The sequence below is a fragment of the Nilaparvata lugens genome, chromosome 8 (assembly GCF_014356525.2).
Source record: "Nilaparvata lugens isolate BPH chromosome 8, ASM1435652v1, whole genome shotgun sequence".
NCBI lineage: Eukaryota > Metazoa > Arthropoda > Insecta > Hemiptera > Delphacidae > Nilaparvata > Nilaparvata lugens.
Genome location: NC_052511.1, coordinates 22,192,155 through 22,208,500, shown reverse-complemented (window position 1 = coordinate 22,208,500; position 16,346 = coordinate 22,192,155). Strand labels below are relative to the sequence as shown.

Here is a 16,346-nt window from a genome sequence, read left to right as displayed (position 1 = left end):
AGCTCCATTCAGATTGAAAGATTGATATCTCAAAAAACTTCGCAGTTCCTGATTGGTAAACTGTATGAAATGTCAAAAGCCACTGACCAATGGTAGGAAAGATGGCTGAAAGTTGTAAAATCTTCTCCAGAGGTGCTCATAATACGGACTTTCATGAAACATCCAACATGAATTACAATAACTACACTTGCTGTCATACTAATCAATGTTCAGATTTCATATCAAAGTATTTAGAGTACGGAGAAGACGTTATCGAAGATTTTGTAAATGACAATGTAATCAGTGAAAATTATAGTAATTGTGAACAAAATTCTGAAATTTATGAGAATTTTGATAGCAAGAAAGAACTTCAACAGTATCAACAAAGTGAAAATATTGAAAGGTTTAAAAGTAAACGAAATCCTGAAATTCATACAGATTTTGATCGCAAATTTGAAATTCAACAACAGTATACGTTCAATGAACATGATAACAGTAACATTTTAGGTTTGTTTGACGAACTCCGGTCAAATTTTAATCAAAGTTCAGGTGCTGATTGTTTGTTTGTGGACGATTCCACTCAAATAGCGGTAGGAGAACAGAAGAGAAGGAGAGGTTCACATCTCAATAAAGGTAAAATTTATAATTGATTTTTTTTGTAAAAAACTTAACAGAATCAAGAGTAAAGACCAATTTGTAATAACCTCCAAATTGTAAATAACACTTAATTGAAAAATCTTGAATTATTAGTTTTTGATTAATTATTAATTAATTTAGTCCAGGCTATAAAAGGAAATAATGTTGAAAGGGAAGGGTGATTATTTTGTTCAATTCTAATAGATAGGCGAATAATTTATAAAATAAAATTTATCTGGAATTTAATTAATTATTTGAAAATAAGGCTCTTCTTAGAAGAAAACAAATAATTCACAACTATACTAGGCCTACCTCAAAGTTATGCAAAAAATTGTAAAATAACCAAATAAACCACTTTCATATGAATAACAATATAGCCTTAGTTACGTTTAATTTAATGAGAATTCTGAACAATATTTATTTGTATGATAATTCAGCATAGTGAAGAGCTTGATCTCCCTGATAAATTTGATTAATACTGGCTCATTATACTACCGTTATTTGAATTCATAATACAATAGTTTTCTGTTTCAATTCATTTAAAAAACTATACGGAACAATATTTAACCTACAATGAATATTGCAATTAATGATAAATATATAAACATTCAAGTCACTACTAGAAAATCAAAATTAAATACTAGTTATATCCTAAAGATTAGATTTCATAAACGGTACCGTAATGAACAAGCTCCAAAAATGTTTTTGTCTTATAGTTACAGATTATGTGTTATAAAGGATATATAGACTTGATAGTATGTCTATTCATAGTCATCATGGTAGAATTGAATTGAAAGTATAGGTACCGTTATTATTTGAAGTTTGGACTTAGGTACTTCTGGATCAGCCGATCAGGGTAGGCCTACCTAGATAGTAGAGATGTGAGCATTATACTGTACAAACTAATCCTATAATCATACTAACACTTAAACATTGTAAACTATAAAGCTGTAACATGTAACGGTATCTTAATAGTTACCGTATAGTTAGAGTAATAACTGTCTCAGTACAGTCATATAATATAATATCTGGTTTTGATAACAACACCGTAAATAATTAATTATTGACTGTTTCATTGGAAAAATAATAAAAGAGCTAATATCCAACATCTTCAAAGTTTCTTAATTGTTTTTTGAGGAGAGAAACCTTGGCGTTATCAAGAATTAATTACCTACATGGTATTCTCGTATAAGTGGGAATTGAAACACAGGAAATAGTTTAATCCAATTTTCTTCAATAATAGCCTACCTGAATTCTTGAAACTTACTTTTATCGGTACGGTAGGTCTATAATGTGAAGGCTAAGCTGAATCACTATTTTGTGATGAGGAAAGTAGAGAATTTTAATGATGCTAATGAATAATAAATTGATTTTTTATTCCACTGAAATAAGATAGAAAGATTTCATTCTTAAATGGGAAAATCAATAGCTAATGAAAAACTGATTGATATTACCGGTATAAATTCACAATTATCTTCATTTACCTTTACTTTATCTTCATCCTTTTTACTTTATTTACAAAAATATTTAAACTAATATGTATTTTTAATTATTAATTGATCTTAACAAAAGAATACGTGATGCACATATCATAGAATATTGGTTAGTGCATGAGTAAATCATATAAAAAATGGATTAACTATCAATAAATTGTCAGATATAAATTATTACGGTGTAGATATTGATGTTGATCTTTAAACTCGTATCCAAGTCCAAGAAATCAGTGTCTCTCCGATAGAACAATAGTACCATAAATATTATATGTACTCTCATTACTAAATACTACGATAATATCCCACTTAATATTTTTTTTATAAGCACCGGTACCATATTTACCAGTAAATATTTATATACTCATGCAGCTCATGTTCTTAAAGGAAAATAAAAATAGACATGATTGAAATATGTAATACATGATGAAAAAATATACCGCAAGCAAACAATTATTTACAAAACAATGGATAGATTTTAGAAAAGTTAAGTTTTATCAACAATTTAAAGATTAGGAAAATAAGCTACTATTTCAACTTCTAATATTATTTCAGAAAAATTACAAATTTAAATGACTATGGACAAGATTGGTTAAGATATGCATCATAGAAGAAATTTACTGAATATTACACAAAGACAGGAAAGAATCGAAAATTGAAAAGATTAAGGGCCAAGAAAATAGGCTACAGGAAAGAAAAAGATACAATTATGGACTCTTACCATACGTAGTATTTACGGTCATTGCTATTCTGAATCCCGGCATGACACAGGATTCCTAATCATTGTGTGCTGGGGAATACCCTTTCATCATGTGATTCATTGTCATCATCTTGTAAATAAGCAACTTGAAACAACCTTTGAATACTAATACATCAATGGAAACTTTGCGTTTTGTTTTCTTCAATAGCATGATTTTCTTCATGGGTTCATTTGTTTTAACAAAGCAATTTTGCTCACAAAAGTCAATCATGCTCACTTGAGAATGCATTGCATACACCTTTTCAATTCTCAGTTGAAAGTTGAACTCATCAACTTGACTCAAAGCAACATTCATTTTGTTTACATTGTTCCTAACCTCCACAGAAACCTGTCTCATGTAATCATTCATTTTGTTTACAATCTTCCTAACTTTTGATGTAGTAATCTGATCCATAGAAACATTTGATTTGTTTACTGTTTTCCTAACCTTCAATGTAGCAATAGTACTTTCTTGATAGTTGACTTTCAATGAAGACAACTCCCTACCTACTTCTTTACTCAATTCTACACTTTCACTATGGTTGACTTTTTCAACAACAGTACTAGGCCTACATTGTCAGAAACTTGAATGAGTTGATCTTGTAACTTAACACTACTATCATCCTGCTTCAATTTGTTTTCATCTTCATGATTATCTTTCACTGTTTCATTTGCATTTTTCAATAGAAGGTTTATACTAACCTGCTCTAGTCTAATGCTAGTACATTCTTGCTTCATATCATCAAACCTAGCATTTTGATTTTTAAACATTTGGTCTAACTTAGCATTTTGCTTATCAAATTTAGCATTTTGCTCATCAAACTTTTGTGTTAAGAATGCTATAAGATTCAGATCATTTTTAATGTTTGCCATTTTGTAATATGCACTGATTCATTAAAACTTGATCTCTCTTGAACCGACCTCCCACTCAGCAACAAACCATTCAACCTATCAGATATCTATCCACTAATAATTTCTATAACCAGGGATTTCATGGTGTACCATTTGGGACATATTTATTTTGTAATTCGGTCACACCGGGGGTAACATTTGCCGTGCTACCAATTTTTCCTTAAACGGTTGGAATAGCATTTAACACCTATCACCTAAGGAAAGTTGTCGGCTCCAATAAATAGATTCTTGATAAACTGTGAATGGATCTATTGCCTATGAATGAGAAATCCAGTTTTCAGAGCAAATTAACTTATAATCTTCAGATGAAAATTTTGGCAAAACACAGAAATATACAAAGAACACTGATGAAATTTCTATCTAATCTCATAATGAATAAAACATCAATCATGTTTTGAATAATCTAATAATTTACTGGACTAGGAGATAAAATATCTGCTATATCTGATGAATATGATATCAATATCAGACAATTATTCCTAAATAAAGCATTATTAAACAATCAAAACATAGTGATAACCAACTCAACACCCAGACTGAAAGTGTGAATATGGGCAATGTCACTATTATTTCGACAAAGCTCTTCTATAGTGACATTCACTTCACGCAGTCACCATTCCGTTTAAATAACATCTACAATACCAATTCTATCAGTGCTGGCAGTTTAATCAAATCCCATCCTTCACACAATTCCCCTCCTCCAAAACAATAGATACCAATTTGATAATTACATACAAAGAAAAAAACAATAAGTGACATTGACTGTAGGAGATTCACTTCAATCTGTCAGTATTGGATGAATTGAGATGCATTGGTGTTATTCATGAGAAATGCTGACAATTTAAAGTAGTGAACGGTTACCGGTACCAAATGCCTCAATACCAATATATTTGTGTTTATAGTGAGTAGTAGTAATACTTAAATACACAAAGTGCTTATTACCATAGAGAAACAATAGCGTAAGTAGATATCCCATGGTATAGGGCGTTTATGTCGCAACTTTTACTGTTATCTCAAGCCGATTACTGCTGATAATTGTCGAATTCTACTGTTTTGTTGGGGTGAGAGTGTATGAACGGCACAATATGAGAGACTACCAGTGTCACACAGCTTTACGGGAAAGAATTACATTAACTTTTTCCTCTATGGTATTACCCAGTGCAGTACTCGGCTGGTACGGTAATCAACTGATAGAGAAGTAGCATTAGGAATACAAATTATATAAGTCGAAATTTTAGCTGAATCATGATTTGAAAATGGCACTAATGATTGCATTATTTCATGATGATTAACAATCTATTGCGAACAGAGTCTGACATTTTTTTGGTAGAAGTGGGCTACCTACATAACCACGAGTTAACATGTATCCTATAGGCTAAGTCTATATTGATAGCATATACAGTATTAAAGCTGCGTTTATACCAAAGTTATCAACAACATGTTTATTTCTCCATTCTTATAGATTACTATTAGATTGAACATAACTTATCATACACATGATGAACATTATGTGTTTGTCAAGTTCAAACTAAGAATCTATAAGGACGGGAAAATGAACATTTTGTTAATAACTTTGGTGTTATCGCAGCTTTATGAAGTGCACTTGGAAAACTCTATTTAAGAGATCTTGTTCGAGAAGATCCATACTATTTTCTGTTCATTAAAAATAAAAGAGAATTGAAATTGTTATCCTAAAATCTAGTTTTAGATTTTTTATGCAATAATCAAACAATATTTCTATGCCTCAGACCCTCAAAATGTAAGCAATTTTTCTTATCTGGATGTACTGTAGATGCGAATAGCTCCAATAAAGTCAGCTAATAAAACAAAGAATCATGGCTGGGAATCGTGCCTATTATGCAAATATCAAGCTCATAACCTCCAGAGCCATATCTAGAGTAACCAAATTGAAAGTGTACAGTATACTGACAAGACCTGTAGTAACAAATGGGGCGGAAACCTGGAGTATCACAAACTCTGATGCAGCCAAGCTCAGGATATTTGAAAGAAAGGTTGTAAGAAGAATAAATACAGGTATTGATGAAGGAGGTGAAGGAGGACTAACCGAGAAATAAATGATATTTCCCAGGGTAGAGATATTGTACGACATATAAAATCCCAGAGGCTACAATGGATTGGGCACCTAGAAAGAATGGCTGAACAGAGAATGCCCAGAAAATGTATAATGGTAGATTGGAGGGAAGAAGGTAGAGAGGCAGAACAAGGAATCGTTGACTGGATGAAGTGGAGGCTGATATGAGATTGTTGAGGGTCAGAGGTTGGAAGCAGAAGGCAGGTGACCGTTTGGTATGGAGGCGAATAGTTGAAGAGGCTAAAGCTCACGTTGAGCTGCAATGCCGAAAAAAGAAGAAGAAGAAGAAGTTCCTCTCAAAGTTCTCTCTTATCATTTTTTTTGTTTACAGTATCGATGATACTGTAAACGGCCGTAACTTTCTACTCAATTTTAGATAAAAATAGAATTTTGTTTAAATGTTAGCTAATAGAAACTATACAATTTTTAAACAAAATTTAAAATTAATATGCTATAAAATTTCAATGCTCTGACCTCAAAGGAGAAAAATACTTATCGGAGCTTGAATTTTTCTATACTGGATAATAGGAATTTCACACTCTCTTACATCCTTTTAAATTAATAAAATTACAGAACATAGTTGGAAATCAAATTTGACAAAAATTTAACCCTAAAAATAACCTACTTCATACAAATTAAGAATGAACAATATTTATATCACTAAATAATATAAGAATAGAATATTATTTATTATATTGAACTGTGTTATAATGTGTGAAAGTGTAATAAATTGTTATTTATGAATAAATAATTATTTTAATAGGGCTACTTGAATTGTTCAATTAATATAGAAATAACTACATAGTACCCTTTTTAAACTTTTTTATATAAAAAACTCTACAGTAGGCTACTGTTTATTTGAAACAGTAGATGTAATTATTTCTTTGTTAACTAAATTGTTATTAATACGAACAAGTTGAACAAATAGAATAAAACAGTAAGAAGTAACAAGATGATATCAAGTGTTGGAGATGAAAGTGAAAAACCGAAACAAAAAGCTCCATTCAGATTGAAAGATTGATATCTCAAAAAACTTCGCAGTTCCTGATTGGTTAACTGTATGAAATGTCAAAAGCCACTGACCAATGGTAGGAAAGATGGCTGAAAGTTGTAAAATCTTCTCCAGAGGTGCTCATAATACGGACTTTCATGAAACATCCAACATGAATTACAATAACTACACTTGCTGTCATACTAATCAATGTTCAGATTTCATATCAAAGTATTTAGAGTACGGAGAAGACGTTATCGAAGATTTTGTAAATGACAATGTAATCAGTGAAAATTATAGTAATTGTGAACAAAATTCTGAAATTTATGAGAATTTTGATAGCAAGAAAGAACTTCAACAGTATCAACAAAGTGAAAATATTGAAAGGTTAAAAGTAAACGAAATCCTGAAATTCATACAGATTTTGATCGCAAATTTGAAATTCAACAACAGTATACGTTCAATGAACATGATAACAGTAACATTTTAGGTTTGTTTGACGAACTCCGGTCAAATTTTAATCAAAGTTCAGGTGCTGATTGTTTGTTTGTGGACGATTCCACTCAAATAGCGGTAGGAGAACAGAAGAGAAGGAGAGGTTCACATCTCAATAAAGGTAAAATTTATAATTGATTTTTTTTGTAAAAAACTTAACAGAATCAAGAGTAAAGACCAATTTGTAATAACCTCCAAATTGTAAATAACACTTAATTGAAAAATCTTGAATTATTAGTTTTTGATTAATTATTAATTAATTTAGTCCAGGCTATAAAAGGAAATAATGTTGAAAGGGAAGGGTGATTATTTTGTTCAATTCTAATAGATAGGCGAATAATTTATAAAATAACATTTATCTGGAATTGAATTAATTATTTGAAAATAAGGCTCTTCTTAGAAGAAAACAAATAATTCACAACTATACTAGGCCTACCTCAAAGTTATGCAAAAAATTGTAAAATAACCAAATAAACCACTTTCATATGAATAACAATATAGCCTTAGTTACGTTTAATTTAATGAGAATTCTGAACAATATTTATTTGTATGATAATTCAGCATAGTGAAGAGCTTGATCTCCCTGATAAATTTGATTAATACTGGCTCATTATACTACCGTTATTTGAATTCATAATACAATAGTTTTCTGTTTCAATTCATTTAAAAAACTATACGGAACAATATTTAACCTACAATGAATATTGCAATTAATGATAAATATATAAACATTCAAGTCACTACTAGAAAATCAAAATTAAATACTAGTTATATCCTAAAGATTAGATTTCATAAACGGTACCGTAATGAACAAGCTCCAAAATGTTTTTGTCTTATAGTTACAGATTATGTGTTATAAAGGATATATAGACTTGATAGTATGTCTATTCATAGTCATCATGGTAGAATTGAATTGAAAGTATAGGTACCGTTATTATTTGAAGTTTGGACTTAGGTACTTCTGGATCAGCCGATCAGGGTAGGCCTACCTAGATAGTAGAGATGTGAGCATTATACTGTACAAACTAATCCTATAATCATACTAACACTTAAACATTGTAAACTATAAAGCTGTAACATGTAACGGTATCTTAATAGTTACCGTATAGTTAGAGTAATAACTGTCTCAGTACAGTCATATAATATAATATCTGGTTTTGATAACAACACCGTAAATAATTAATTATTGACTGTTTCATTGGAAAAATAATAAAAGAGCTAATATCCAACATCTTCAAAGTTTCTTAATTGTTTTTTGAGGAGAGAAACCTTGGCGTTATCAAGAATTAATTACCTACATGGTATTCTCGTATAAGTGGGAATTGAAACACAGGAAATAGTTTAATCCAATTTTCTTCAATAATAGCCTACCTGAATTCTTGAAACTTACTTTTATCGGTACGGTAGGTCTATAATGTGAAGGCTAAGCTGAATCACTATTTTGTGATGAGGAAAGTAGAGAATTTTAATGATGCTAATGAATAATAAATTGATTTTTTATTCCACTGAAATAAGATAGAAAGATTTCATTCTTAAATGGGAAAATCAATAAGCTAATGAAAAACTGATTGATATTACCGGTATAAATTCACAATTATCTTCATTTACCTTTACTTTATCTTCATCCTTTTTACTTTATTTACAAAAATATTTAAACTAATATGTATTTTTAAATTATTAATTGATCTTAACAAAAGAATACGTGATGCACATATCATAGAATATTGGTTAGTGCATGAGTAAATCATATAAAAAAATGGATTAACTATCAATAAATTGTCAGATATAAATTATTACGGTGTAGATATTGATGTTGATCTTTAAACTCGTATCCAAGTCCAAGAAATCAGTGTCTCTCCGATAGAACAATAGTACCATAAATATTATATGTACTCTCATTACTAAATACTACGATAATATCCCACTTAATATTTTTTTTATAAGCACCGGTACCATATTTACCAGTAAATATTTATATACTCATGCAGCTCATGTTCTTAAAGGAAAATAAAAATAGAATTCAATTATATTGGAAATAATTATGAATATCACAGAAATGGAACATGATTTTTGAGAGATTAAGCCCCAAAGCGAAAGGTCAACTGAACATCGCATTTCAATTAATTGCTCATGAATTTTTATGAACGAGGAAAGTAAATTATCAACTTACAGAATTCTTGACCCACATAAAAACCAGCTGACACTGTACTGCTGAATGATCAGCAATGGATCACTTTTATATTGTTAAGTACGGTACAGATTATCAAAAAAGATAATCCTGAGATGATTTACTATTGATACTTTCATACAACTATTGAATTAGTCTCTCACACTTAATGAATTAGCCTTAAACAGGCGTGATGTGATGGAAAAAATGTTATGAAATCTCAGGATTGAGAAAATGATAAGGTGTACTAGAAAAGATTCGGCGATTTCCTTTAATATTTTAATGGCAGAATTATATTTGGAGTATCGAATTTATGATCACTTAGAATAAAAAATATTTAGAATTTTTTAGATCAGCTCAAATTAGCTGAATTCTTATTGATTGATTGATGATTATGAAAGAAAATGATTTGCATTTAGTTGGAAGACATGAGAAATATTGAGAATGTTTATAAATAACTAGCAGGAACCCGTGCTTCGCAAGGATCTATTTTCAAAATTGATAATCTGAAAACTTGACGTAATGAAATTTTGAAGAATTGAAAATAGGCCTATAACCATCCTTGGTTAATTAAGAATCTAGCCTATATGCAAAATTTCAAGTTGATTAGTCCAGTAGACGTGATAATGCGTCAAACATAATTTTCCTATCCCGTACATGTACTCTTTATTTTACCCGTAACATGTACCAACTCTTTATTTTATTATAAATATGGTTAACGACTGCAAGAGATAGGAGTGTGGAACAGAATAGTTGTGAAACTATGATAGCCCCAGAAGTTTCTCGAACACAATAGTAGGTACTACATGAACTTTTTGAAAGTGATTTAAAAAAAAATGTTAAAACAACAGAACTGAAAGTTGTCAACCTATCATTCTACCTCCATCTAGAGAGTTCGATTCTTGTTGGCAAGAAACATGTTATTCAACGCAGAAATCATTGTTAATTTACTAAACTATAGGATAAGTTGAATAGTTTCCCTTTCAGGGGGAGTTTTGACAACCCACAAAACTCATTTTTCATTTGAGGAAATATCGAAAAGGTGCATAGGATCTTATTTTTTGTTCAGCTTGCCAAAATACCCCTCATTTCAATATTAAATTTTTTGACTGACTCTACAGTGAGTCAATAATTCTATCATGGCTAGAATAATTTTGAAATTGTAATAAAATAAAGTAGAGAATAATTAATTCATGTGAATGTCAACACCTTTATTTAAAGACATATTAACTGCATGCGTTTTTGTATTGCCGATACAGCATTGATAAAACTGTAGACGTTTATTTAGCAGTCTCAAAAAACTGTTCTAGCTAAAAAATTAATAATCCATACATTGGGCCTATACATTGCATCAGGAAAATGAAGTTCAAAACTATGGTTTTCCTAAAAACCATATGTTGTTGACATAATTTCTTTGGTGCAGCTGTTTCACATTCGCCATATTATTATACAGAGTTTGTGGAAAAAATATTGATTATCAAAACAATACTTTTATTATATTAATAATAATATTAAACATATTTTATCAATTATCAGAACAATATTATTGAGGTTGAGTGGAATCAGGTAGAAAGCAATAACAGAACAGATGTTCTTTTTTGAATTTCTATCATATTATTTTGTTATTTCCAATGATTACAACATATGTTGGAATATCACATGTCAATAAATAAATTATTTCATTTCCATATGGCACTCACCTTACCATGTTCATAACCTTACTTAATAGGATCCTTTTTCATCCTTTGAAACCCTTAGAGGCAATATATCTCAAAATCCGTTCTTAGTGCGCGTCTAGCATGTTTGAAGAATATTTGTGCAAAGTTTCAAGTCTGTAGGACAATTAGTTTGAGCTGTAGTGTGATTTTACATCAAAATTTTCGAAAAATGTCCTCTCCTGGACCCCCCTGAGCTCCTGATCGAAATTTTTCTGCATAGATCTAATTTTTTTTGTAGCTGAACAAAAAAGTTCCTCATGACTTTGCTGTGCAATGAGCGGTTAAAAAGTACAAAATTTTGGGGGGGCCCTAGCTCCCTCAGGGGGGAAAATTTCTGAAAATCCTTTCTTAGTGGATGTTTTCAGGCTACCATAAACAATCGTGCAAAATTTCAAGTTTTTAGGCTCAGTAGTTTGGGATGTGGTGTGATTTCAGTCTGTCGGGGCTTAGCCTTTTATAAGTATAGAGAAGAAGAAGAGAAGAAGAGATTGATAATTTGATGAATAGCCTACATAAAGACGAATAATATTCAGCAGCTTAAAAATCAAAAGAAGCAAACACACAATATATAACATAAATTGCAGAAATAAAAAATCAACTTTTTTATAAATGTACTATTTATTATAATTGGCTTTTGATTTACAAGACTGAAGTATCCTATATATTTCAATTGTAAACTAATTAAAAAAAAATCCTGATAGTTTTTCTACAAAAGAATATTTGTCACTATGCAGTAACTTACCCTTTTATTGGTCAGGAACTGCAAACATAAAAAAAAAACAAAACAATAATTTTATTTGAATAGAGCTTTCTGTTTTATTGGTTAGTCACTTGATTTGTGAATAATGGTATGTCACGTGTTTAACACGACGATTTTCTCTAAATTATAATGACATTCACCTAAGCTTGCTTGGGTAGCACAGTTTTTGAAATCGTTTGAAGATACGACTCTCAGTCTATCCTAAGAATATAGAATTTTAATGTGTTAATAATGGACGTATTGGAAAGTAGGCGAAATAAATCTAACAAAAGGAAAACATGTATAGATTTGAAGACATACAGATACTGTTTATAAAAATAAATAAAACCACTAACTTACCTTACTTGATTAAAAATGAATCCCAATAATAACAACAATTCTGGAAATTGAACTTATCAAAATTAAATCAAATTAAAATTTAAACTGTAAGTTGTCACACGTGACAATCTAATAATTATAGTCAGGATTTGAAGAAATTTGAACGAGGGACAAAAGTTTGAGCACCCATGTTTAATTGATTCCAAGCTAGCGACTAATTCAGCTGAATACGGTTAAAAATAGCAGAGACTGATAAGAAACACGTTTTCAACTGACAGGCTAGCTGACCATCACAACACAAAGGTTAATCTGCTTTTTCATTATTGATTTTCGATTTCATTTGTTGATAAAAACTGCGTTTATTGATTCGGCTCTCTGCAGTCAAAATAATATGGTCTGGTGGTTCCATGAAATTATTTGGTGTTTTTCATCAGTCATGGAGAAAGTGTAATCAGTGGGCTTATAATTGTATCACTGGGATTATTGTTAAAATCTTTTACTTTCACATACTTATTAATATTAATAAAAATGTCCTCTTTATAAGTACCTACTACTCATGAAACATATACTCGAACCATTAAACGCGTTTCACGATATACCCGACATAATGGGAATATAGAAAAATATTTTAAACAAAAGTGAGAAAGGCAAAATAAATATTTTAATTTATAAGAATTAAAACTTCAAAACTTGTAATTTAAAAAACATTACCGGCATTCATCATTTTTCGAAAAAATTTCCTCTTTAGATGGTTCCCTTCTAAATCTTTAAATATTAAATCCTGATTATTGGAATCTGTGTTGAAGACTGTTGTGCATTCCTCATTGATTGCTGTAATATATCTCAACTGCGATATTGTGTACTTCATCCCGAACTCTCTGTTTTAATTCACTAACAGTTATTGGTCGAGTTGTGAGAGAGCTCCACGGAAAAAATTGCTATCAATTATGAATCTCCAGTGATTTCAAGAGTGTATTCGTGTCGGAGAAAGCTATCTAAGAGGAGTGATTTAAAAAAACCAATGATAAATTTCATTCATCTTTCTTGAATAGCACTTTTTAATGTTTCAACTATCATAAATAAGATTTTTTGACTTCCAACTTTTGTTTTGTGAATTTTTCAAAAGTTCCCATCATTTTTGAACACTTTGTATATGTTGTAACCAACTTCATCATAATATTTACAATGATCCATTTAATCCAATATTTTGCGAACTACACCAATTTTTGTGTTAAATTAGAGGAAGAAGAAGGGTGGAATAATCCTTACCCGAAACCCGTTAACCCGCGTTACCCGAAATAAGAAGAATTAAGGTTAGTCCCAATGATGTTTTTTGTTTACAACGTATAGTATTTCCCTTTTGAGACTACCGCTGTATTCTTCAAAATGTAACGACACATTAATTCGGTGGCATGCCAATTGACAGAATCCCAAACGACCGAAACGCTATATTTTCCCAAACGGCCGGAAACTACTTTATCCCATTCGACAGAATTAATGAAATATTGAAACTGCAACTTTCTCGTTCAGCCGAATCCCAAATGACAGAAAACTTTTAAGAATTTTCCCAATCGACCGAAAACGTGGTTTGAGGAAACGTGGTTTGTTCCAAACGACCGAAAGTGATAGGTTTCCCAAACGACCGAAAAATCCTCTAGTTTGTCGCAAACGGTAGAAAGTACAGTGTAAGTGCCACTTCTCTCCTCTTTTTCTTATACTCTCATCCCTTATTTTTTTCTTCTGTTCTCTTCTCTTCCCTTTTTTATTTTTCTCCTATTCTATTTTCTTTTCTCTTCTTCTCTGATTTTGCTTCTAATTCTCCAAATTCCTGTAGAAATAAAAGGAGATTCAATGGGTAGGAACTTTCGTTCCTCTTCTTGAAATCTATTGGACTAATAGTTCTGTGAACAGTAGACCTCGTCCAGTTATAAACCACAGTCTCCTCTGATACTGTCCATCAGAGTAAATTCTGTCCTGTCCTGTCGTTTCGGCGAGATATCAGTGTATAAACGACTAATGGCTGTTTGGGTTGTTGTATCGATAATGCCAATAATTTGATCTAAACAGCTATGCTTCTATCATAAAAAGCTTACCGAGTTGAAAGCAGAGAAAAGTCGGGAGAAAATACTATGCTACTTCAAGTTATCAATTGCATGCCTCACTACATGCAATTAATAGTCCACACAACAGCTGTTTTTTCACTAAGTTACATTGAGATATTGAATTGCAAGCGTCATTGCATACAATTCATAATCCACTCGACACCTGATTTATGATGAATAATTCTATAGTCTGATTTTTACTATAATATTGGCGTATGAAGGAGGCTTCTTTTCCTTTTATATTTTCCTCGAAATGCAAAATTTCCAAAAACCTTGTATATACGTCGACGCGCAATTTATAAAAGAACACACCTGACAAATTTCATGAAAATCTATTACCTCGTTTGATGATTAATTGATGATCAAATTGATGATAGAACTATTATTTTTAATAATTTAAATTATTATTTTTATATTTTTTTAAATTATTATTTTGTTTCTTCTTTCTTTGTATACCGTATACATATTTTTCATACCCCTTTTTTATACCCCTTCACTAACTTTCCTGCATCTAACTCAAATATCGTTCTCTTCTAATCTTATTAGTTATACTGAATCATTGTGAATATTCAGTGAAGTGCGATATTATTCTCTCTCTTTTTTATTTTTCATTGTAAAGTTATAGCCTATATATAACTTTACACTGACACCGAACGTCAGGACAGGACATAATTCACTCTGATAGACAGTATTAGTGGAGGCTGTGGTTTTTAACTACGCGAGGTCTACTGTTCACAGAACTACTAGTAATTTGATATAAACAGCTATGGTGCTATCATCAAAAGCTTACCGAGTTGAGAGCAGAGAAGAGTCTAAACATACCTCTCAAATTTCATGAAAATCTATTGCTGCGTTTCGCCGTAAATGCAGAACACAAATATAAACATAAATAAAGAGAAATGCAAAACCGTCGACTTGAATCTTAGACCTAAATTCGCTCGGTCAATAATCCACTTGACAGGTGATCTATGATGAATAATTCTAAAGTCTAATTTTTACGGTAATATTAGCGTTCGAAGGAGACTCCTTTCCTTCTGTATTATCCTTAAAATGCAAAATTTAAAAAAACCTTGTACATACGTTGACGCGAAATTAAAAAAGGAACATACTTGTAAAATTTCATGAAAATCTATTACTACGTTTCGCCGTAAATGCGGAACATATAAACATAAATAAAGAGAAAATGCAAAACCGTCGACTTGAATCTTAGACCTCACTTCGCTCGGTAAATTACCTAATTAGCAATAATTACCTTCACGAGTTATCCTGTCATATTAAGCGAGCAATTTATGTATGTGTGTATGTACTTATTTATAATTCAACGGACCTCGAAAAAGGCTCCAACGATTTTGATGTGATTTGCAATATAGGAGGATCTTGATAAAAAAATCGATTGCACAGAGCCTCATTCCTGGGAAAACTCGTTGAAGGACATGAAAAGCAGAAATTTATCGTTCCAGGAACAGCTGATACAAGACTGCCATTTTCATTATATGTTGTACCACTAATAACTTGTACTCGCACAAGAAAATATTGTAAAAATGTATTTTAAAAAAAATTATTTTCAAGTGAATTTTTGGCAATTTTCATGTGAAAATAATGTCAAAATTAGGGACAAGAAATGTTGAAAAAACGTTTTAATTTATTTAAAAACGTTTAATTTATCTAAGAATTTCTATTTGATTTATCTTGAGAATAATATTTTCTAAAATTCATTTTAACTACTTATCCACGATATTAGGCTTCAATGGAACTCAGAAGCAACGTGATTAGAAAAATATTTCACATTTCATTTATTCTACTCACCACTGCAAAATTCCTGCACAGGAAACTTACAACCAACATTATTCTTAGTAACAGAACAGAGATAAGTTGTAAGGAAAATGAAAACAACTCCAGTAATCATCATACAAATTAGTGCAGTATTAACGATTTCCCCAACCAACT

General features: G+C 30.8%; 1 protein-coding gene across 6 annotated transcripts in view; it reads right to left on the bottom strand.

Moving 5' to 3' along the window:
- The window catches only part of LOC111044204 (aminopeptidase N), a 73,607-nt gene that overhangs the window by 52,588 nt on the left and 4,673 nt on the right, over nucleotides 1-16,346 (bottom strand). Inside the window, exon 2 of one of the 6 annotated variants that reach the window (XM_039434262.1) lies at nucleotides 11,962-11,979. The exons of 1 other annotated variant lie outside the window; for it this stretch is intronic. In XM_039434262.1, the coding sequence (XP_039290196.1) occupies nucleotides 11,962-11,979 (18 nt within the window). Of the gene's footprint in view, nucleotides 1-1,421; nucleotides 1,581-9,504; nucleotides 9,538-11,961; nucleotides 11,980-12,318; nucleotides 12,549-16,346 lie in introns of those variants that run through there. 4 more of the 6 variants (XM_039434267.1, XM_039434265.1, XM_039434264.1 and 1 more) reach the window with 4 other exon arrangements.